Raw genomic sequence first — 26,137 nt, forward strand, 5'->3', positions numbered from 1 at the left:
AAGTCTCTTGGCTCCTTTTTATTATATTTTATAACTTTTGTTTAACAACTGTTTTTTTCTGTAAAAAATGTTCATTTCAGAGATTAGATGTCTTTTCTAGCATCAGGTCTGTGGTACGTTCATTGCATCAGCGTTGACATAAAAACGATATTAACATATATAAATACATACAGAGGAAATGCTTAGCATTTATCTTTTAAGGAAGAATGTGGGACTTGCTTAATTACATATGTATGTGGACATATATGTATGGACATTTGGATGAATATAGATATACCTCCTTATAGATAGTGATCGTAGATGATTGTAGAAAGTGCATGAAGAAACTGGAATAATTATGTGAGTAATCGGGTAAATACCACGTTTAGCAATATTCAGCCATATTGCGATATTGGTTTCCAACATACAAGACAGACCATGAAATTATGACTTGAATTTGGACCTGGCTTTCTGGTGTGATGTAACACCCCGTAGAATGAGAGCTAAACGCACGAAAAAGATCACGAGATGAAACTGATGTATACATCTGGACATATATTTGCGTAGTATTACAACGTTAATTCATCAGTATATATGTATTTTGCGCAAAAGGATATAGTAGGATCGACGCTGACATGAGCATTTAACCTATTCACCAGTGCTGTAATATTTAATTCATTTCTCTTTTCATACATATCGATAGCATCATGGAGAGTCTGAAATATAGACATGCATGGGATCTGTTGGATAGTTGTACTTCACGGTTAGACTAACGCTTAGTCTCTGAAAATATATTATTTTGGTTAAAACGAGAAACTATATTTAAATTTAAAAGGAGCCCAAGTGAGATGGAAATTTCAGCCTGAACCTGTTGAACATCTGGGGGTGTTTCATTTGGGGCTATAGCATTTCAGTAAGGCCTGGGCGGAAGGGAAAATAATATGGTTCAGGGACTGTGAGACAAACTACTTCACGGTCTGTATCGCCGTCGTGATCTTTAGAGCTACGAAATTAGAGCCATCTGAGACAGCGACTCGACACCTGTTTGCACCCATCAAATACCAGTCTATACTGTCACTACTTCTCTCTCCAAACGAAACAAATTCGAAAAATATCGGGTGTATAATTTTAATCCTTCTAATTTACAATTTAGATACATGATTTAACTTTAAAGAAATTATATGTATCTCATGTTTAAAAATGTATTGTAGGTATCTGAGAGAGCGGAAGGTCCGGGCTTCGATCCCCGGCCGCGTCATACCAAAAGACGTTAAAAGATGATACTTGTTGTAACCCTGTCTCGCGCTCGGCATTAAGGGGCTAAAACTGGGACTGGTCGGCTCGGAGTCAGTATACTGTGTCTGAGCGGGGTATTCATGTTAAACTGCGGCATGGTATCTCAGTGAGCTAGGACAATAAATCGGCATCAGTCCGGACAAGTACAAGCAGCCACACACACACATGCACGTCGCTATATAAGTGCAATAATCTTGGACGCGACGTTAAACCCCATTTCACCTCACCTCATTATAATCACGCCATGCACCTGAGACAAAAAAGGAAAGAGGAAGAGCCACACGCATTCACATTTCAAACTATACATTCATAAAAACAGGCCGCGACGTATCTGAGCTATGCCCTTGTTTTGATCAGAACGTGTCTCTATCTGTGTGACCCACTGTCATGGTGTGGACTCCTGAATAGCCGGGTCACTGTGACACGGCACGCCGCACACCTCCACACCGTGCAGATCCATAGGCAATCGACTTACTATGACACTGCCGCTTATCAATGCATTCTGGGATGAGCTGGTCTGCGGAGTAGTAGTTGTTTTGTTGTGGGTAAGTAACACGTTCTTTTACACTGCACAGAAGCGCAGAGAATAGTAGTGGTACTGTAATTGTATGAGGTAAGTATGATAGTTTAACATATATCGCTTTACAGTTATCCTGGTAAGGTGAGCTAAGGTCAAATTAGGTTTAACGTCGCGTCCAAGATATATATATATATAGCTACGTGCATGCACGTGTGTATAGTTCGGACTTATGCCGATATATAGTCCTAGCCCACTTAGATACCTGCCGCAGTTTAACATGAATACCCCACTCAGACACAGTATACTGACTCCGAGCCGACCGGTCCTTGTTTAGCCCCTTAATGCCGAGCGCCAGAGAGGGTAACAAGAAGTAACAACTTTTAACGTCTTTTTGTATGACACACCGGGGATCGAACCCCGGACCTTCCGCACTCCGGGCGGATGCTATACCACTAGACCACGGAAGCTGCATATCCTGGTAAGATTAGCGTGAAAGTGATCATCTGTACATCTATCTGTCACCATTCCCTGTGGGGATCAGAGCAGTAAAGTCCAAGTATACAGTAAACTACGGTTATAACGAACTGAAAGGGACCACAAATCTTAGTTCGTTATAACCGTAGTTCGTTATAAGCATATCTACAGCATAATACAGCAGATAGTCGGGACAAAAAAGTAAGTTCGTTATATCCGTCAGTTCGTTATAAGCGTGTTCGTTATAAACGTAGTTTACTGTCCAATATTTACTGACCAGCTGAGAGGAAGCGAGAAAATAGGCTCGTAAGTTGGCTGACTGCGTGTTATCACAACCTGATGGCGTGGCTCTTCGCTCATGCGATCAGCCAATGATTTCTCTGGTCCAGACTCAGTTATGTAGAGACCGATGTGAAATAGCTGAAATATTGCAGCTTGAGGCGTTAAATAAAATTTTCTCGCTCAACCCAACTGTATCAATATTCCATTGGACTATGTCATTTCCAATATGATACATCGTTTTATTTTGACCTGACTATATTACCAGGCTATGTCATAATTATTGCTTGTTAACCATTTTAGTCGATGTAGAGTAACATCTTTGAAAGTCAGTTTGTTTCCTGCTGTTTGACTGAATCTATTTACGACTTTCCTCATACAGGCAAACACGTCCCGTGAGAGTATTACACTCCATACAACTGAGGTCACTCTGCTGCGCACAATCAACATGAATTATGCATGCTATAGTGAAAAGATGTGTGCCTGTGTCGGTGCAACAACACGTCTCATTGAGTATTTTGAGAAGCGACGCTTTGTCCAAGTTGAAGTGAAGAGGTCTCAGCTCATCATCAACCGCAACGTGTCAGTGAAGAGACTACGGCAGTTTTTTGAAGGACTATCCCGCAGCTACATGCGCTGAATTGTTTCCATGATGGGACAGAGACGAACTGTGTTGATGACATAGCCAGCAACCTACATGTACATATATCACCGACATGTTGCCTCATGTTCAAAATACTGCTACTGATTGTTGAATGATTTGTTTATGACGCTCTACAATCTATTGCATAGCCCACAATCATACAGCGGCGTTAGATAACAAACACACATCATATCATGTTACAACAGTTTGCCATTGACTAACACCTGTCGTGTTGGCTGGCTGCACAATGAGCCGTATTGAAGCCATTGGGAGGTGTAGTCCTGCCCTTTCTTCTTTCGACTTTTATGAAAGGGTCAGCGCGAATGACGTTCAATACTATCAGCTACACCCAATGAACTGATTTTAATCTCTATTCATTTGTGCTTGCAACCCAACGCATGGCCGACACAAGGATTGAGATCCGCCAGGATAGTGGCAACGTGCCTTAAAGCACTTTTCATAATCATGGACCACACAAGGATTGAGATCCGCCAGGATAGAGGCAACGTGCCTCAAAGCACTTTTCATAATCATGGACCACACAGATTTGGGATCCGCCAGGATAGCGGCAACGTGACTTAAAACTCTTTTCATAATCATGGACCACACAAGGATCGGGATCCGCCGGGATAGTGGTAACGTGACTTAAAACTCTTTTTTTATAATCATGGACCACACAAGGATCGAGATCCGCCAGGATAGTGGCAACGTGACTTAAAACTCTTTTTTATAATCATGGACCACACAAGGATCGAGATCCGCCAGGATTGTGGCAACGTGACTTAAAACTCTTTTTTATAATCATGGACCACACAAGGATCGAGATCCGCCAGGATAGTGGCAACGCGACTCTACTGAAATACATGAAATACACAACAAAGGTTACAAATGGACGACATGGCATAGTGTTTCTGTATCACTGAAATCTCATTAAGTTAAATATATCATGACCATATAAAATATGTGACGCCATCCCAAGTTCGAGACATCACTTGTCATGACATCAATCATTAGACATTTTACATGCCGTCGTTGTATTATCAATATGTATTGTAATCAATCCACGATTTCTAAACTCATGTTTACATAGTCCTCCAGTGTGGACCACCGTTTGTTTGTCTGTGGGGATATTCAGTCTGTATAACTAATACTTTACCAATATATGTCCAATCAATAGTGTTTCTGCGGCGCATCATAAACCTGCATGATGTTTAACGTAGAGTGAGTGAGTGAGTATGGTTTTACGCCGCTTTTAGCAATATTCCAGCAATATCACGGCGGGGGACACCAGAAATGGGCTTCACACATTGTACCAATGTCGGTAATCGAACCCGGGTCTTCGGCGTGACGAGCGAACGCTTTAACCACTAGGCTAGCCGACCGCCCCTGTTTAACGTAGAAAAGAACGACAACTTGTTGTTCAACATAATGACTGCAGTACTGTTTCAGCGGCTAGGACCAGACACCACATTTGCAACCCTTGACACGGGACAGTGGGAATCATGAAGACATATCTTCTTAACTATATTGTGTTGGTACATGTAAATGGTATGATGGTATCTGCTGGGGAGAAGGCGGGCACATCTACTGGGATGAAATGGTTGGTGTGATGAAATGGTGGTGCACTAGTTCGTGAAGATTATTTTACAGCCTTCACCAATATCTGATAAAACCTCTTTTGGCCAGACATGCACGAATGCGTCGAGGCAAGCTGCTGATAAGCCGACCAATGTCAGCTTGACTCATGTTGTTCCACTCATCAGTGAGAGCACCACCGAGTTCATTGTGTGGTGTTTGGAATTTGACGCTGCCGTACACGTCTGCCAATGACGTCCGTGGCGTGTTCAATGTGGTAGAGGTCAGGACTGAATGCTGGCATTGAGTGACATGAATACTTTGCTGTTGGAAGAGTCGGGTCACAACCATGGTGAGGTGAGGTGACATGGGGTTTAACGTCGCGTCCAAGATTATTGCACTTATACAGCGACGTGTATGCACGTGTGTGGCTGCTTGTACTAGTCCGGACTGATGCCGATTTATAGTGCTAGCACACTGAGATACCATGCCGCAGTTTAACATGAATCCCAACTCAGACACAGTATACTGACTCCGAGCCGACCAGTCCTTGTCAAGCCCCTTAATGCCGAGCGCCAGACAGGGTAACAACAAGTACCATCTTTTAACGTCTTTTTGTATGACGCGGTCGGGGATCGGACCCCGGACCTTCCGCTCTCCGGGCGGACGCTCTACCACGAGACCACGGAGGCGGTCGACACAACCATGAGGACGTGCATTATCATCACGTTGTGCAAATGGAACCATGCAATAGCCCGATAGCATTGACCTGTGACTCTACCACGGACAATTTGGCCAGTCATTGTGATACCACCCCATACCATTATGACCTCACCGCCTCCTCGGTCTAATGGCAGAGCGTCCGCGCGGAGAGCGGAAGGTCTTGGGGTTCGAACCTCGACCGCGTCATGCCAAAAGACGTTAAAAGATGGTACTTGTTGTGACCCTGTCTGGCGCTCGGTATTAAGCTGCTAAAACAAGGACCGGTCGGCTCGGAGTCAGTATACTGTGTCTGAGTGACCAGTCCTTGTTTTAGCCCCTTAATGCCGAGCGCCAGACAGGGTCACAACAAGTACCACATTTTAAGGTCTTTTGGTATGACGCGGCCAGGGATCGAACCCGGACCTTCTGCTCTCCGGGCGGACGCTTTACCACAAGACCACGGCCGTGTTTTTTATATTATAAAAAGCAACATAAAACACAACAGCAAATTCAGTTTGCAGTGCACATGTATTTCGTCGTCAGATATAATTCATTATTTTCCTCGAGCTTTACATCCCCAGCAGAACACGCACCACGAGCCCCATCTCTTACTCTTTGACAGCCTCTTGACAGCTGGAGAAATGAGACAGAATACATTTTTTTGTGTTAGTATAAATAATATTCACAACTTTAAACACGTTCACGAATGCCTATTGACAGTATACCTCACAGAGAACGAAAATTCGATGAGCACAATGCATTCCACGGTCAGTCCTATGAGATCAAATTGTATATTGTATATTGTCTTCTATATAACTTCCGGTTGAATGCATGTCACCGTATCACAATTGCGTGGATCGATGCTCACGATGTCAATCATTGGATTGTCTGGTCCAGACAAGATTATTTACAGACCGTGGCCACAAAGCTGGAATATTGCCGAGTGCGCCGTTAAACAACAAACAAACAAACAAAACATACTTCCGGGTGAAACTATGTACCTACCTTTTCCCTGCCTAGTTAATCTGGGCACATCTGAAATGATAGCTGGTGTTTATTTGTGTTCAACATTTGCACACTGTACAAACAAACAAACACAGCAATGGCTGAGTGAGTGAGTTGGGTTTAATGCCCCTTTTAACAGTATTCCAGTTATATCACGGCATGTCAGCTTAATGTGGGAGGAAAGCCCGAAGTGATGAAGGGCTCAGACGTTTACCACTTCGCCGAAACCCACGAGCACGGGTATGGTGCTGACAAACCTAGAAACATAATTGGGGCGAACCGAGATTCGAACCCACAATCATAGGATTCTGGCGAACCCACGGGACGCAACTTTGCACAGCGATTCGCGGCGCCTTTGACGACTGGGCCCCCCTACTCCCCACAGTGCAATGAACCAGGGATTATCAGAGTTAGTCTACTGAAAATAATGAAACGTCTTCTTAAAGAGATACAGTAAACTACGCTTATAACGAACTTAAAGGGACTGCTAATTTCAGTTCGTTATAACCGTAGTTCGTTATAACCGTAGTTCGTTATAACCGTAGTTAGTTATTACCGTAGTTCGTTATAAGCATATATACAGCATAAGTACAGCAAATAATCGGGACAAAAAAAGTAAGTTTGTTACATCCGTCAGTTCGTTATAAGCGTGTTCGTTATAACCGTAGTTTACTGTATGTAAATATTCTTTGACGATATAGGATGCATGATGCACAATGGTACATGGATATCAACATCTACGGTAAACCGTCTCAGCCAAATAAACGTGTGCCCCTGCTAGATCAGAATAGACCATGTATATGTGTTAGAAACAAACCGTTTTCATTTGAACATTGATCTGAAAACTGGCTACCTTCAGCAGCCCGAACGACTTTGCCATCCCTGAGGACATGCACTTTGCAACCGTTACAGAAGTTAGCGATCCTTTTTCCCACTTTCTCCTCAACTTCGCCAGAAGGTAACGGTGTATCGGGGACGATCCATTCCTCCGTAGCTTGAGCCTTTGGTGCTGTTTCTCCCTGCAGGAGTATATAGGAGAGGATAAATATGGGATAAACAAAATGATATCAGTCACTATGCAATTTAAGCCCAAACATGATATACTACTCAAGAATAGTGAAGGATCATCAGTAAATTAACACAGCTATGTCATGAATTCGCATCATCACAACCTGTTCAATGTATCGTTGACATTTTGAACAGATCAATATGTGGATCAGTTCAATATCAGGTTTTATTTAAGCGTACATGTACGAGAATGTTTTTGTTGATACGAGAGGAGTTCACGACCATACACTCAGCAACTGCCGGGGTCATTCAGTGCATCGTAACTTGATAGAATGTTGGAAATTCCGCGGTATTGACTCTCGGTGATTTGCGAGTGTGCGTTTTTTGAATTGATGTAATTGTGACCAGTAACTTGCATTATTTGATTAGCCCAGATGCCCTTACTAGAAAGTGACTCGTGTTTTCGTGCACTATTGTTACTGATGCGTTTGTCAGAGAACAAATTGGCTTTTGAAACCATGGTTTATATCGACAAAGCTTCTCCATATTTTGGACACCTTCTGGTGTTCGTTGCCAGATAAATCGGATTGTCATGTAAGACAAATTGCTTACTCACAAGTCTCGGCACAGCTTGCACACAGTGCCCGGGCAACTTACGAGGGACCCGTGAAGATCCGGGGTAGAATAGGTCTTCAGCAACCCATGCTTGCCGCAAAAGGCGACTATGGTTGTCTTAAGAGGCGACTAACGGGATCGGGTGATCAGGCTCGCTGACTTGGTTGATGCATGTCATCGATCCCAATTGCGTGGATCGATGCTCATGATATTAATCACTGGATTGTCTGGTCCAGACTCGATTAGTTACAAACCGCCGTCATAAAGCTGGAATATTGCTGAGTATGGCGTTAAACAACAAACCAACTAACCAACATTCGACATCACCTGGTTGGGCCTGGGCTCTAGGCGTGACAGCACCAACAACCGGGGGTCGACACCGGTTCAAGATTTTTTGTTTGCCATCCCACATACTCAAGATAATCATGATTCTCGGAATCGCGTTTCACCATGCCTTCCCCCTAAGTCATCATTCTATGTGGAGTATTTGACCTCAAACCGGAAATTGTGGTGTTGTTTACCATAACGTATCGATAGGGGTTCCGAGTTAGCCTTCATATTTTAGTTGTTGTATTTCATCGTCAGTGATAGCAAAATCTATGAGGTTCCCCTGTTTCTTTAAGGATTTGGTTTTAGACTTAATGACCGCCTCCGTGGTCTAGTGGAAGAGCGTCCGCCGGGAGAGCGGAAGATCCGGGGTTCGATTCCCGGCCGCGTCATACCAAAAGACGTTAAAAGATGGCACTGGCGCTCGGCATGAAGGGGCTGAAAAGGACTGGTCGGCTTGGAGTCAGTATACTGTGTCTGAGTGTGGTATTCATGTTAAACTGAGGCATGGTATCTCAGTGAGCTAGCACTATGAATTGGCATTAGTCCGGACCTGTACAAGCAGCCACACACACACACACATATACGGATACGTGCATGCACGTCGCCATATAAATGCAATAATCTTGGACGCGACGTTGAACCCCATTTCACCTTTAGACTTAATGACATCCCTTAATTTAGAAAATTCTGTGGAATCTGAAAGAGAAAAGCCATAGTTTTTCCGCTTCAAATGTCGCTCCAAACCTCCCTGAGCTTGTCAGACCCATATTATTGCATAACATCATCAGTTCAAACGGAGGGATGTTTTATGCTGGGCGTTGCTAATTCAGTTTATCAACTTTCATGTTTAATTGTGTTGACATTTACGTTATCCTCAAAGAATTTGTCAATATCAATTGTCATGGCTTGTTTCGAAACATATAGTGTCATGAATGTTGCCATGTTTGTTTACGTCCCATGTAGTACTACGAGGTAGCAGACCAGTCTTAAAGGAAAATTGGTTTCTTTAAACTCCTATCGATTTATAAGTTTGTTATATGCCATAAGCGTTGGAAACATGTGTAAATGATTATCCTAATTGGGAAAAAATAATATATATTGAGCAAACTTTTGGGTGTTGTAAATATGAAAGCCTCGTGTGTGTGTGTGATTTGGAAAAAAGATGACTGAATTTATCAACGAATGAGCAAAGAAGTTCCGGCAACCAATCAAATGACGGCATTTCTGAACAGCCAATCAGATGCAAACGAAACTGTTACCTCCCTTGGACGCACCAACCCGCATCTCTCTTCCCGTATGGGAAACAAATATTTAAATCAGCGGAAACATTACATTTACATTTTACATTTACTTTTACGTTTACATTTATATTTACATTGAAAGACGCTTTAGATAAAAAGGATATGATACATGGGTTAGATAAATGTTATTCAGTATCATAACGTGGCAGTCACAATATTTCAGTTCTATCGCGTCGTCTCACCTTGATGCATGAGAAAACTCGAAGCCATGCAAGTCCTACACATTTGAACCTCTTTGATGAAACCCATGAGCACTGATTTGGTGGTGACAAGCCTAGAGTGAGTGAGTGAGTTGGGTTTAACGCCGCTTTTAACAGTATTCCAGTTATATCGCGGCTTGTCAGCTTAATGTGGGAGGAAAGCCCGAAGTGATGCAGCTCTCAGACGTTTACTACTTCGTTGAAACCCACGAGCACGGGTATGGTGCTGACAAACCTAGAAACATAATCGGGGCGAACCGGGATTCGAACCCACGATCATAGGTTTCCGGCGTGCCCAAGGGACGCAACTCTGCACAGCGATTCGCGGCGCCTTTGACGACTGGGCCCCCCTACTCCCCACAGTGCAATGAACCAGGGATTATCAGAGTTAGTCTACTGAAAATAATGAAACGTCTTCTTAAAGAGATACAGTAAACTACGCTTATAACGAACTTAAAGGGACGCAACTCTGCAAAGCGAATCGCGGCGCCTAAGACGACTGGGCCACCCGTGCCCCCGACAATCCTAGAAATAGTATCAGGGCGAATATGCAATGGTATAAAATACCGCACAACACATGTTGTATTAGTTATCAATATAATATACCTTTTTGATACGATCTACGACCTTCTTTATGTCTTCGTATGTCTCGTCAGATGGTTTGACAAAACACGTGTTCTTTTTCTCGATCTTCATAGCCACCAAGCCCTGCAAACATACAGTGAAAGAAACATTTCAGTTGGTTATCTCAAATAGTGATTACCGTCTCTGAATTTCAAATTGGTTAATTTTATCTTAGTTACAAGTTGTTAAATGATCTGTTTCAATTCATATTCATTCTCATAATAACCAAGATTGTATTACATTCCTTACCCATCATACGTCCCGAGAGTAACAGATGGGAAATAAGGTGAGGTGAGGTGAAATGGGGTTTAACGTCGCGTCCAAGATTATTGCACTTATATAGCGACGTGCATGCACGTGTTTGCGTGGCTGCTTGTACTAGTCCGGACTGATGCCGATTTATAGCGCTAGCTCACTGAGATACCATGCCTCAGTTTAACATGAATACCCCACTCAGACACAGTATACTAACTCCGAGCTGACCAGTCCTTGTTTTAGCCCCTTAATGCCGAGCGCCAGACAGGGTAACAACAAGTACCATCTTTTAACGTCTTTTGGTATGACGCGGCCGGGGATCGAACCCCGGACTTTCCGCTCTCCGGGCGGACGCTCTACCACTAGACCACGGAGGCGTTCAGATGGGAAAGTATAGCGGCTATTATTCATGTCATTACACACATCAACCGGAATAGATATATGTCATTTACCTTTGTAAAGTCGTGGTAGTTGATCGACTTTTTGTAGCAGTCTTGAGGAGGATCAGGAGTTCCTGGGTAGGTTATCATACTCTTGTCGTGCAGTTCGATGTCCATGGGGACAACTTCATCACCGGCCGTCACGGATCCTTGGGCATACTAGGATATAACACAAAGTGTTCTGAACATGACAGCATATAACACACAGTGTCCTGAACATGTCAGGATATAACACACAGTGTCCTGAACATGTCAGGATATAACACACAGTGTCCTGAACATGTCAGGATATAACACACAGTGCCCTGAACATGTCAGGATATAACACACAGTGTCCTGAACATGCAAGGATATAAGGCACAGTGTCCTGAAGATACTGGGATATATCACACAGTGTCCTGAACATGCCAGGATATAATGCACAGTGTCCTGAACATGCAAGGATATAATGCACAGTGTCCTGAACATGTCAGGATATAACACACAGTGTCCTGAACATGTCAGGATATAACACACAGTGTCCTGAACATGCTACCATATAACACACAGTGTCCTGAACATGCAAGGATATAAGGCACAGTGTCCTGAACATACTGGGATATAACACACAGTGTCCTGAACATGCCAGGATATAATGCACAGTGTCCTGAACATGTCAGGATGAAATACACAGTGTCCTGAACATACTAGGATATAACATACAGTGTCCTGAACATGCAATGATATAAGGCACAGTGTCCTGAATATGACAGGATATAACATACAGTGTCCTGAACATGCTACCATATAACACAAAGTGTCCTGAACATGCAAGGATATAATGCACAGTGTCCTGAACATGTCAGGATGAAATGCACAGTGTCCTGAGCATACTAGGATATAACATACAGTGTCCTGAACATGCAATGATATAAGGCACAGTGTCCTGAATATGACAGGATATAACATACAGTGTCCTGAACATGCTACCATATAACACAAAGTGTCCTGAACATGTCAGGATATAATGCACAGTGTCTTGAACATACTGGGATATAACACACAGTGTCCCGAACATGCCAGGATATAACACACAGTGTCCTGAACATGTCAGGATATAACACACAGTGTCCTGAACATGCTACCATATAACACACAGTGTCCTGAACATGCTAGGATATAACACACGGTGTCCTGAACATGTCAGGATATAACGCATGGTGTCCTGAACATGTCAGGATAAAATGCACAGTGTCCTGAACATGCCAGGATATAACGCACAGTGCCCTGAACATACTTTAGGATATGATGCACAGTGTCCTGAACATGTCAGGATTTAATGCACAGTGTCCTGAGCATGCTAGGATATAACACACGGTGTCCTGAACATGCAAGGATATAACGCACAGTGCCCTGAACATACTATAGGATATGATGCACAGTGTCCTGAACAGGCTAAAACTGTTCTAGGCTATAATGTAGTCTCCTCAATAAACTAGGAAATGATGCACAGTGTCCTGAACAGGCTAAAACTGTTCTAGGCTATAATGTAGTCTCCTCAATAAACTAGGAAATGATGCACAGTGTCCTGAACAGGCTAAAACTGTTCTAGGCTATAATGTAGTCTCCTCAATAAACTAGGAAATGATGCACAGTGTCCTGAACAGGCTAAAACTGTTCTAGGCTATAATGTAGTCTCCTCAATAAACTAGGAAATGATGCACAGTGTCCTGAACAGGCTAAAACTGTTCTAGGCTATAATGTAGTCTCCTCAATAAACTAGGAAATGATGCACAGTGTCCTGAACAGGCTAAAACTGTTCTAGGCTATAATGTAGTCTCCTCAAAAAACTAGGAAATGATGCACAGTGTCCTGAACAGGCTAAAACTGTTCTAGGCTATAATGTAGTCTCCTCAATAAACTAGGAAATGATGCACAGTGTCCTGAACAGGCTAAAACTGTTCTAGGCTATAATGTAGTCTCCTCAATAAACTAGGAAATGATGCACAGTGTCCTGAACAGGCTAAAACTGTTCTAGGCTATAATGTAGTCTCCTCAATAAACTAGGAAATGGTGCACAGTGTCCTGAACAGGCTAAAACTGTTCTAGGCTATAATGTAGTCTCCTCAATAAACTAGGAAATGGTGTACAGTGTCCTGAACAAACAGTTCTTTGGACATCCTGGGCTATAACACACAGAATGAAATATAATTCATTTGGCGCGTTTTATCCACTTAATTTATATCAGTGCTCTAGGGGAGGTAATCCCATGTCCAACTCTTATCACAGCTTAAGGTAAGGGACAAAACTCTAAATCCACAAACGTTAGTGGGTGATCTGCTTTGGAAATCTAGCTGAATGCACGCTTTTCAAAAGAGTTCTATCATGTGATCAGGCACAAAACAATCGCCAATATGCTGGTGTTCCAGTTAGACAAGGTGAGGTAGCGGATGTACAGCACAAATAGGTCCAAATGTCCAGGACACGGATTATTCCAAGTGAAAGAGCATGGACTGAACTTGGCTGGAGACCATTAAGTGCCACACAACGCATATTCATTCATTAACAGCACTTCAAACGACTGGCTCAAAATGCAGAAGCACAACCCACGCTAGTACCGGACATGGCTTTGGGTGAGTTTGGATGAACGGAACAACCGTTGTTGAGTTTGTCATAGGCTGAGAATATTCAGAGAACATTCCAGACAATTCGTGTTTAAAAAGCTTTGTGTTTAAGAATCAATTAGGGGAGGTTTGGTCAGTATCTCTACGTACAGTGGCGTGAATACGCTTGGCTATAACGTACAGTGACGTGAACACGCTGGGCTATAACGTACAGTGGTGTGAACAAGCTGGGCTATAATGTACAGTGGCGTGAACAAGCTGGGCTATAACGTACAGTGGTGTGAACAAGCTGGGCTATAACGTACAGGGCGTGAACAAGCTGGGTTATAACGTAAGTGGCGTGAACACGCTGGGCTATAAAGTACAGGGCGTGAAGACGCTTGACTATAACGTACAGTGGCGTGAACAAGCAGGGCTATAACGTACAGGGCGTGAACAAACTGGGCTATAAAGTACAGGGCGTGAACAAGCAGGGCTATAGCGTACAGGGCGTGAACAACCTGGACTATAACGTACAGTGGCGTGAACAAGCTGGACTATAACGTACAAGGCCTGGACAAGCTGGGCTATAGCGTACAGGGCGTGAACAAGCTGGGCTATAACGTACAGTGCCGTGAACAAGCTGGGAGATAACGTACAGTGCCTTGAACAAGCTGGGCTATAACGTACAGTGGCGCGAACAAGCTGGGAGATAACGTACAGTGGCGTGAACAAGCAGGGCTATAACGTACAGTGGCGTGAACAAGCTGGGCTATAACGTACAGTGGCGCCAACAAGCTGGGCTATAACGTACATTAGCGTGAACAAGCTGGGCTATAACGTTCGGTGACGTGAACACGCTGGGGTATAACGTACAGGGCGTGAACAAGCTGGGCTATAACGTACAGTGGCATGAACAGGCTGGGTTATAACGTACAGTGGCGTGAACAAGCTGGGCTATAACGTACAGTGGCGTGAACAAGCTGGGCTATAACGTACAGAGCGTGAAGACGCTGGGCTATAACTTACAGTGGCGCGAACAAGCTGGGCTATAACGTACAGGGTGTGAACAAACTGGGCTATAAAGTACAGGGCGTGAACAAGCAGGGCTATAACGTACCGGGTATGAACAACCTGGACTATAACGTACAGTGGCGTGAACAAGCTGGGCTATAACGTACAGTGGCGTGAACAAGCTCGGCTATAACGTACAGTGGCGTGAACAAGCTGGGCTATAACGTACAGTAGCGTGAACAAGCTCGGCTATAACGTACAGGGCGTGAACAAGCTGGGCTATAACGTACAGTGGCGTGAACAAGCTGGGCTATGACGTACAGGGCGTGAAGACGCTAGGCTATAACGTACAGTTACGTGAAAATACTGGGAAACAAGAAACTTTAGTGAATGTACTGACGTATATCATATATTGTTGTTAACATATTTGGCTGTAACACACTGGACTAAACATACTGGGCTATAATATACAGTTCAATGGACCTTCTGGGGTACAATATACAGTGCAGTAAACAAACTGGGTTATGTCATACATTTGCGTGAACATGTTGGGCTCTAATATAGAGTACAGCACACATACTGGACTATGTTATACATTAGATCGAACATAGGGCTTTTCCCCACACGGGTATAATGTGTGAAGCCCATTTCCCGGTGTCCCCCGCTGTGATATTGCTGGAATAATGCTAAAAGCTGCGTAAAACTATACTCACCCACCCACTCATCACATACTGGGCTGTGATATACAGTGTCATCAATAAACTGACCTATTATGTACAGTACAATGTGCCTCCTAGGGTATAACATATAGTGCCGTGAACATATGGGCTATAATATACAGTGTCCTAAAAAAACTGACCTATTATGTACAGTACAATGTGCCTCCTGGGGTATAACATATAGTGCCGTGAACATATGGGCTATAATATACAGTGTCCTAAAAAAACTGACCTATTATGTACAGTACAATGTGCCTCCTGGGGTATAACATATAGTGCCGTGAACATATTGGGCTATAATATACAGTGCAATGGACCTACCAGGATATAACATTCAGTGAAACTGCTGGGGTCTAGTGGGGCATAACATATCGTGCCTTGAACATACAGGGTTATAACATACATGGTTATAACACATAGGGTTATAACACAGGCTTATAACACATAGGGTTATAACACACAGGTACGTGAACATGCTGGCCTATATTATACAGTGCATTGGACATATTGGGGTATATCATACAGTTGTGTGAAGATACGGGGGCTAATCTGGTATAACATCCAGTGTCATGAACCTTGTTGGCCAGAACATACAGATTCGTGAATATACTGGAGTATAACATACTTTGTAGTGAACATACTACGCTTTAACATTCACAGTCGTTAACAAACTTGAATAGTACATAATTTGTATTGATAATAGGTGGCTACACTTTACAGTGTCATTCGCACCCTGAGCCATTACATACAGTGTCAAAAATATTCAGGGCTATAGATGTAACATACAGTGTCATCGACACACTGAGCCATTACAGACAGTGTCAAAATATTCAGGGCTATACATGTAACATACACTGTCATCAACACTGAGCCATTACATACAGTGTCAAAATATTCAGGGCTGTACATGTAACACACAGTGTCATTCACACACTCGCCATTACATACAGTGTCAAAATATTCAGGGCTATACATGTAACATACAGTGTCATCGACACACTGAGCCATTACATACAGTGTCAAAATACTCAGGGTTATACATGTAACATACAGTGTCATCGACACACTGAGCCATTACATACAGTGTCAAAATATTCAGGGTTATACACGTTAAGTACAGTGTCATCGACACACTGAGCCATTACATACAGTGTTAAAATATTCAGGGTTATACACGTTAAGTACAGTGTCATCGACACACTGAGCCAATACATACAGTGTCAAAATATTCAGGGTTATACACGTAAAGTACAGTGCCATGAACATACTGGACTTTATTACCCGTAGGGCTGGACATACCGAGTTCGTATAAATCGTATGTGTACACCTGCACATATCAGTTCATGCACAGGACGGGAGGATGGAATGACGTAACACCAGAAACGACGTCATGGCTGAAGATGTTTTGTGGGTTTTCTAACACGACGGTCGTGATCAGGTTATTTTTTCCAAAGGGGAGCTCAAAAGTATTTAGAAATAATGGGCTATACAGAACGTATTGTTATCGCTTTAAGAATTCTGACACTCACCAGGTACAATCGGTATGACACACATAATAATCTCTATAAAACGTACAGTTTCATGTACTACGGGGCCATAACATATAGAGTCATGGAATACTTGGGTATAACATACAGTGTCTATGGATACTGGGGTATAACATACATTGTCATGGAATACAAGGCTATAACATACAGAGTCATGGAATACTTGGCTATAAGAATACAGTGCCATGAACATTCTGGGCAAAACACATGGCATCAGGAACATTCTGGGCAAAACATATGGCATCAGGAACTTTCTGAGCAAAACATATGGCATCATGAACATTCTGGGCAAAACACATGGCATCATTAAGTTTCTGGGCAAAACATATGGCATCATGAACTTTCTGGGCAAAACACATGGCATCATGAACTTTCTGAGCAAAATACATGGCATCATGAACTTTCTGGGCTATATAATGAAGATGTCATGGAATACTGGAGTATGATCCACACTATTATCACAGTAAAATTAGAGGCAGGTTCTCACCTCTGTTGCTCCGGTTCCGTGTAGAAACAGGATGACGAGGGCGACAGCAAACATGGCGACTTGCAGGTGTCTGAGGAAATAATATGCATATGTCATTCCTATATTCTTAAAATAGGAAGTGTACATTAAACAACAACATAGTTTTCAGATAATAAGGTAATTGTTGTATTTGTTGTTTGTTTGATTTGATCAGTTATCATTTATTAAGTGACAGAGGGACACCACACAGCACCATTTGACCCTGTCATTTACTTTATGAGTAACAGAGGGACACCACATGGCATCATCTGATCCTGTCATGTACTTTGTGAGTAACAGAGGGACACCACATAGCACCATCTGATCCTGTCATTTACTTTATGAGGAACAGAGGGACACCACATGGCATCATCTGATCCTGTCATTTACATTGTGAGTAACAGAGGGACACCACATAGCACCATCTGATCCTGTCATTTACTTTATGAGTAACAGAGGGATCCCACATGACATCATCTGATCCTGTCATGTACTTTGTGAGTAACAGAGGGACACCACATAGCACCATCTGATCCTGTCATTTACATTGTGAGTAACAGAGGGACACCACACAGTACCATCTGACCCTGTCATTTACTTTGTGAGTAACAGAGGGACACCACATAGCTCTGTCTGATCCTGTCATGTACTTTGTGAGTAACAGAGGGACACCACATAGCACCATCTGACCCTGTCATTTACATTGTGAGTAACAGAGGGACACCACACAGCACCATTTGACCCTGTCATTTACATTGTGAGTAACAGAGGGACACCACATGGCATCATCTGATCCTGTCATTTACATTGTGAGTAACAGAGGGACACCACATGGCATCATCTGATCCTGTCATTTACATTGTGAGTAACAGAGGGACACCACATGGCATCATCTGATCCTGTCATTTACATTGTGAGTAACAGAGGGACACCACATGGCATCATCTGATCCTGTCATGTACTTTGTGAGTAACAGAGGGACACCACATAGCACCATCTGACCCTGTCATGTACTTTGTGAGTAACAGAGGGACACCACATTGCATCATCTGATCCTGTCATTTACATTGTGAGTAACAGAGGGACACCACATGGCATCATCTGATCCTGTCATTTACATTGTGAGTAACAGAGGGACACCACATAGCACCATCTGATCCTGTCATTTACTTTGTGAGTAACAGAGGGACACCACATTGCACCATCTGATCCTGTCATTTACATTGTGAGTAACAGAGGGACACCACATGGCATCATCTGATCCTGTCATTTACATTGTGAGTAACAGAGGGACACCACATAGCACCATCTGATCCTGCCATTTACTTAGTGAGTAACAGAGGGACACCATATAACACCATCTGATCCTGTCATGTACATTGTGAGTAACAGAGGGACACCACATTGCATCATCTGATCCTGTCATTTACATTGTGAGTAACAGAGGGACACCACATGGCATCATCTGATCCTGTCATTTACTTTATGAGTAACAGAGGGACACCACACACCACCATCTGATCCTGTCATGTACTTTGTGAGTAACAGAGGGACACCACATAGCACCATCTGACCCTGTCATTTACTTTGTGAGTAATAGAGGGACACCACATAGCACCAAGTGACCCTGTCATGTACTTTGTGAGTAACAGAGGGACACCACATAGCACCATCTGACCCTGCCATTTACTTTGTGAGTAACAGAGGGACACCACATAGCACCATCTGACCCTGTCATGTACTTTGTGAGTAACAGAGGGACACCACATAGCTCTGTCTGATCCTGTCATTTACTTTGTGAGTAACAGAGGGACACCACATATCACCATCTGATCCTGCCATTTACTTTGTGAGTAACAGAGGGACACCACATAGCACCATCTGACCCTGTCATGTACTTTGTGAGTAACAGAGGGACACCACATAGCTCTGTCTGATCCTGTCATTTTCTTTGTGAGTAACAGAGGGACACCACATAGCACTATCTGATCCTGCCATTTACTTTGTGAGTAACAGAGGGACACCACATAGCACCATCTGACCCTGTCATGTACTTTGTGAGTAACAGAGGGACACCATATGGCACCATCTGACCCTGTCATGTACTTTGTGAGTAACAGAGGGACACCACATGGCATCATCTGATCCTGTCATGTACATTGTGAGTAACAGAGGGACACCACATGGCATCATCTGATCCTGTCATTTACATTGTGAGTAACAGAGGGACACCACATGGCACCATCTGACCCTGTCATGTACTTTGTGAGTAACAGAGGGACACCACATGGCATCATCTGATCCTGTCATTTACATTGTGAGTAACAGAGGGACACCACATGGCATCATCTGATCCTGTCATTTACATTATGAGTAACAGAGGGACACCACATAGCACCATCTGATCCTGTCATTTACTTTGTGAGTAACAGAGGGACACCACATTGCACCATCTGATCCTGTCATTTACATTGTGAGTAACAGAGGTCCACCACATGGCATCATCTGATCCTGTCATTTACATTGTGAGTAACAGAGGGACACCACATAGCACCATCTGATCCTGCCATTTACTTAGTGAGTAACAGAGGGACACCATATAACACCATCTGATCCTGTCATGTACATTGTGAGTAACAGAGGGACACCACATTGCATCATCTGATCCTGTCATTTACATTATGAGTAACAGAGGGACACCACACAGCATCATCTGATCCTGTCATTTACTTTGTGAGTAACAGAGGGACACCACACAGCACCATCTGATCCTGTCATTTACTTTGTGAGTAACAGAGGGACACCACATAGCACCATCTGACCCTGTCATGTACTTTGTGAGTAACAGAGGGACACCACATAGCACCATCTGACCCTGTCATGTACTTTGTGAGTAACAGAGGGACACCACATAGCACCATCTGACCCTGCCATTTACTTTGTGAGTAACAGAGGGACACCACATAGCACCATCTGACCCTGTCATGTACTTTGTGAGTAACAGAGGGAAACCACATAGCTCTGTCTGATCCTGTCATTTACTTTGTGAGTAACAGAGGGACACCACATAGCACCATCTGATCCTGCCATTTACTTTGTGAGTAACAGAGGGACACCACATAGCACCATCTGACCCTGTCATGTACTTTGTGAGTAACAGAGGGACACCACATAGCTCTGTCTGATCCTGTCATTTACTTTGTGAGTAACAGAGGGACACCACATAGCACTATCTGATCCTGCCATTTACTTTGTGAGTAACAGAGGGACACCACATAGCACCATCTGACCCTGTCATGTACTTTGTGAGTAACAGAGGGACACCACATGGCACCATCTGACCCTGTCATGTACTTTGTGAGTAACAGAGGGACACCACATGGCATCATCTGATCCTGTCATTTACATTGTGAGTAACAGAGGGACACCACATGGCATCATCTGATCCTGTCATTTACATTGTGAGTAACAGAGGGACACCACATGGCACCATCTGATCCTGTCATGGACTTTGTGAGTAACAGAGGGACACCACATAGCACCATCTGACCCTGTCATGTACATTGTGAGTAACAGAGGGACACCACACAGTACCATTTGACCCTGTCATGTACATTGTGAGTAACAGAGGGACACCACACAGCACCATTTGACCCTGTCATGTACATTGTGAGTAACAGAGGGACACCACACAGTACCATTTGACCCTGTCATTTACTTTATGAGTAACAGAGGGACACCACACAGTACCATTTGATCCTGTCATTTACATTGTGAGTAACAGAGGGACACCACATAACACCATCTGATCCTATCATTTACCTAGTGAGTAACAGAGGGACACCACACAGCATCATCTGATCCTGTCATTTACTTTGTGAGTAACAGAGGGACACCACATGGCACCATTTGACCCTGTCATTTACTTTATGAGTAACAGAGGGACACCACACAGCACCATCTGATCCTGTCATTTACTTTGTGAGTAACAGAGGGACACCACATGGCACCATTTGACCCTGTCATTTACTTTATGAGTAACAGAGGGACACCACACAGCATCATCTGATCCTGTCATTTACATTGTGAGTAACAGAGGGACACCACATAGCACCACCTGATCCTGTCATTTACTTTGTGAGTAACAGAGGGACATCACATAGCACCACCTGATCCTGTCATTTACTTTGTGAGTAACAGAGGGACACCACATAGCACCACCTGACCCTGTCATTTACTTTGTGTGTAACAGAGGGACATCACATAGCACCACCTGATCCTGTCATTTACTTTGTGAGTAACAGAGGGACATCACATAGCACCACCTGATCCTGTCATTTACTTTGTGAGTAACAGAGGGACACCACATAGCACCACCTGATCCTGTCATTTACTTTGTGAGTAACAGAGGGACACCACATGGCATCATCTGATCCTGTCATTTACTTTGTGAGTAACAGAGGGACACCACATGGCATCATCTGACCCTGTCATTTACTTTATGAGTAATAGAGGGACACCACATAGCTCTGTCTGATCCTGTCATTTACTTTGTGAGTAAAAGAGGGACACCACATGGCATCATCTGATCCTGTCATTTACATTGTGAGTAACAAAGGGACACCACATAGGACCATCTGATCCTGTCATTTACATTGTGAGTAACAGAAGGACACCACACAGCACCATTTGACCCTGTCATTTACTTTATGAGTAATAGAGGGACACCACATAGCTCTGTCTGATCCTGTCATTTACTTTGTGAGTAAAAGAGGGACACCACATGGCATCATCTGATCCTGTCATTTACATTGTGAGTAACAAAGGGACACCACATAGGACCATTTGACCCTGTCATTTACTTTGTGAGTAACAGAGGGACACCACATAGCACCACCTGATCCTGTCATGTACTTTGTGTGTAACAGAGGGACACCACACAGCTCCATTTGACCCCGATATTTAGTTTCTGAGTGACGGAGCTACAACACACCTTGTTTTACAAAATGAGCCGAGCCTGGGTTTTTGTCGCGACGAGCCAACGCTTAAACTACTGGTCCCCAACAGCTTACCTAAGAGTTGCCTGAGAGTACTTAGCGAGTTAATATCCTGGGTTAGGAATGGCCATTAGCAATATTTCTTGGATATCACAGATACAGATCTGGATGTTAATCTAGTTGGACAAAACTCTCAACGTCGGTCTGTAGTTTCAAACCCAATAACAGCGGAACAAAAGTTCCCCTATTCGTTGTGTCACATAGCGGACATTTACATATAGAACATATACGGCAAATGGTGGCAGAAATATTTACCTAGACTTGATAGTTCAGCGATCCACACCGTTGGAGCTTCTGTCCTACCGAGTTCCTTGCCAGCTTATATAACAAAGCTCCACGTGTTCTCACCTCACTGTTCAAATGTACGCTTCAGAGGATTATGTATTTCATAAACAAATACAATCATGTAAAGGCACTTATCCTCATAAATCTTCACAGAAAAGCAGCATTCGCAACGTTATCTGATACGTTCACTGCATTTTTCTGACAGCTTAGGGATGTAGCTAAATTTATTATACGTTTGTGTTGCGTGTTTCAAATACTGTCATCCAATCAGAAAGAGAGGCTATATAACCCACAGGTCAGTGGTTTGACCTCTTGGGAATTACTTTCAGATTCACAGATGCAATTTCAAATTTACAGTTTAAGCAACGCACCATGAAGTGAGAAGATTACTTTTGGGGAATCGTTATGTATTTCCAGGGAATGGTAGTAACAACGCTTAGCAGAATCTGATCACGTGCTTGTCCGGGCCCGAGTTCTGATGATGAAGCATTCAGGTGACAGTTGTGACTTTAGGCTGAACCATCCTCTCAATGTATAACATAGAAACAATAGTCTAAATTCCCCATCTCATACTGTTAATGTGGATGAACATGAATGTTCTTTCTTGATCTAAAGTTAAATATGCATCAAGTAATGAATAATCATTAAGAAAGTGGAATTCACTGTACGATTGACTAACATAGTCGTGTGTTTATTAATCCCTTTCCAATACTGATGATACAAGGCATCAACGAAAAGGTAATCGTGTCCTGCTCCGCCGGTGTCACCCATCACAAACACATTCACGCACAGTACTAAAATTTATGGTCAAAATAAGGATTTGTATCAGACATCATTTATGTCACTGATGCATCAAATTTGAAAATGACCTCCAAATGTACATATACACCTGGTGGAGCTCCGAGGTAACATACACATATACACCTGGTGGAGGTCCGAGGTTGCATACACATGTAAACCTGGTGGAGGTCCGAGGTAACATACACATATATACCTGGTGGAGGTCTCAGGTAACATACACATATACACCTGGTGGAGGTCTCAGGTAACATACACATATATACCTGGTGGAGGTCTTAGGTAACATACACATATACACCTGGTGGAGGTCCGAGGTAACATACACATATATACCTGTTGGAGGTCTCAGGTAACATACACATATATACCTGGTGGAGGTCTCAGGTAACATACACATATATACCTGGTAGAGGTCTCAGGTAACATACACATATATACCTGGTGGGGGTCCGAGGTAACATACACATATACACCTGGTGGAGGTCTCAGGTAACAAACACATATAAACCTGGTTGAGGTCTGAGGTAACATACACATATATACCTGGTGGAGGTATCAGGTAACATACACATATATACCTGGTAGAGGTATCAGGTAACATACACATATATACCTGCTGAGGGTCCGAGGTAACATACACATATACACCTGGTGGAGGTATCAGGTAACATACATATATATACCTGGTGGAGGTATCAGGTAACATACACATATATACCTGGTGGAGGTATCAGGTAACATACACATATATACCTGGTGGTGGTCTCAGGTTACATACACATATATACCTGGTGGAGGTCTCAGGTAACATATACATATATACCTGGTGGAGGTCTCAGATAACATACACATATATACCTGGTGGAGGTCTCAGGTTACATACACATATATACCTGGTGGAGGTCTCAGGTTACATACACATATATACCTGGTGGAGGTCTCAGGTTACATACACATATATACCTGGTTGAGGTCTCAGGTTACATACACATATATACCTGGTGGAGGTCTCAGGTAACATATACATGTATACCTGGTGGAGGTCCGAGGTAACATACACATATATACCTGGTGGAGGTATCAGGTAACATACACATATACACCTGGTGGAGGTCCGAGGTAACATACACATATACACCTGGTGGTGGTCTTAGGTAACATATACATATACACCTGGTGGAGGTCCGAGGTAACATACACATATACACCTGGTGGAGGTATCAGGTAACATACACATATACACCTGGTGGAGGTCCGAGGTAACATACACATATACACCTGGTGGTGGTCTTAGGTAACATATACATATACACCTGGTGGAGGTCCGAGGTAACATACATATATATACCTGGTGGAGGTTTCAGGTAACATACACATATATACCTGGTGGATGTCTTAGGTAACATACACATATATACCTGGTGGAGGTCTCAGGTAACATACACATATATAACTGGTGGAGGTCTTAGGTAACATACACATATATACCTGGTGGAGGTCTCAGGTAACATACACATATATACCTGGTGGAGGTCTCAGGTAAGATACACATATACACCTGGTGAAGGTCTCAGGTAACATACACATATACACCTGGTTGAGGTCTCTGGTAACATACACATATATACCTGGTGGAGGTCTCAGATAACAAACACATATACACCTGGTGGAGGTCCGAGGTAACATACACATATATACCTGGTGGAGGTCTGAGGTAACATACACATATATAACTGGTGGAGGTCTGAGGTAACATACACATATACACCTGGTGGAGGTCCGAGGTAACATACACATATATACCTGGTGGAGGTCTTAGTTAACATACACATATATACCTGGTGGAGGTCTTAGGTAACATACACATATACACCTGGTGGAGGTCCGTGGTAAAATACATATATATACCTGGTGGAGGTTTCAGGTAACATACACATATATACCTGGTGGAGGTCTTAGGTAACATACACATATACACCTGGTGGAGGTCTTAGGTAACATACACATATACACCTGGTGGAGGTCCGAGGTAACATACATATATATACCTGGTGGAGGTCTTAGGTAACAGATACATATACACCTGGTGGAGGTCCGAGGTAACATACATATAAATACCTGGTGGAGGTCTTAGGTAACATACACATATACACCTGGTGGAGGTCTGAGGTAACATACATATATATACCTGGTGGAGGTTTCAGGTAAGATACACATATATACCTGGTGGAGGTCTCAGGTAATATACACATATATACCTGGTGGAGGTCTCAGATAACATACACATATACACCTGGTTGAGGTCCGAGGTAACATACACATATATACCTGGTGGAGGTCTTAGGTAACATACACATATACACCTGGTGGAGGTCTCAGGT

The 26,137-nt window shown here is 43.1% G+C and overlaps 2 protein-coding genes across 2 annotated transcripts; one reads left to right on the forward strand and one right to left on the reverse strand.

Annotated features, from left to right (window-relative positions):
* The first annotated feature begins 1,730 nt into the window (after window positions 1-1,730).
* On the forward strand, window positions 1,731-4,042 carry LOC125379351. The gene is made up of 2 exons (XM_048395750.1): window positions 1,731-1,820; window positions 2,931-4,042. Exons 1-2 carry the CDS (start codon window positions 1,752-1,754, stop codon window positions 3,186-3,188), a joined length of 327 nt encoding a protein of 108 aa, XP_048251707.1. The 5' UTR covers window positions 1,731-1,751; the 3' UTR covers window positions 3,189-4,042.
* Window positions 4,043-5,977: 1,935 nt separating this feature from the next.
* Window positions 5,978-23,069, reverse strand: LOC124127683. Its single transcript, XM_046491086.2, has 7 exons — window positions 22,926-23,069; window positions 17,596-17,665; window positions 11,259-11,405; window positions 10,534-10,635; window positions 7,327-7,492; window positions 6,474-6,503; window positions 5,978-6,101 (listed from the first exon to the last, which is right to left on the reverse strand). The coding sequence occupies exons 2-7, from the start codon at window positions 17,647-17,649 to the stop codon at window positions 6,022-6,024; spliced, it is 579 nt and encodes a 192-aa protein (XP_046347042.1). The 5' UTR covers window positions 17,650-17,665; window positions 22,926-23,069; the 3' UTR covers window positions 5,978-6,021.
* Window positions 23,070-26,137: the final 3,068 nt, after the last annotated feature.

Source organism: Haliotis rufescens, unplaced genomic scaffold, assembly GCF_023055435.1.
Source record: "Haliotis rufescens isolate VD_foot unplaced genomic scaffold, xgHalRufe1.0.p SCAF_14, whole genome shotgun sequence".
Lineage (NCBI taxonomy): Eukaryota > Metazoa > Mollusca > Gastropoda > Lepetellida > Haliotidae > Haliotis > Haliotis rufescens.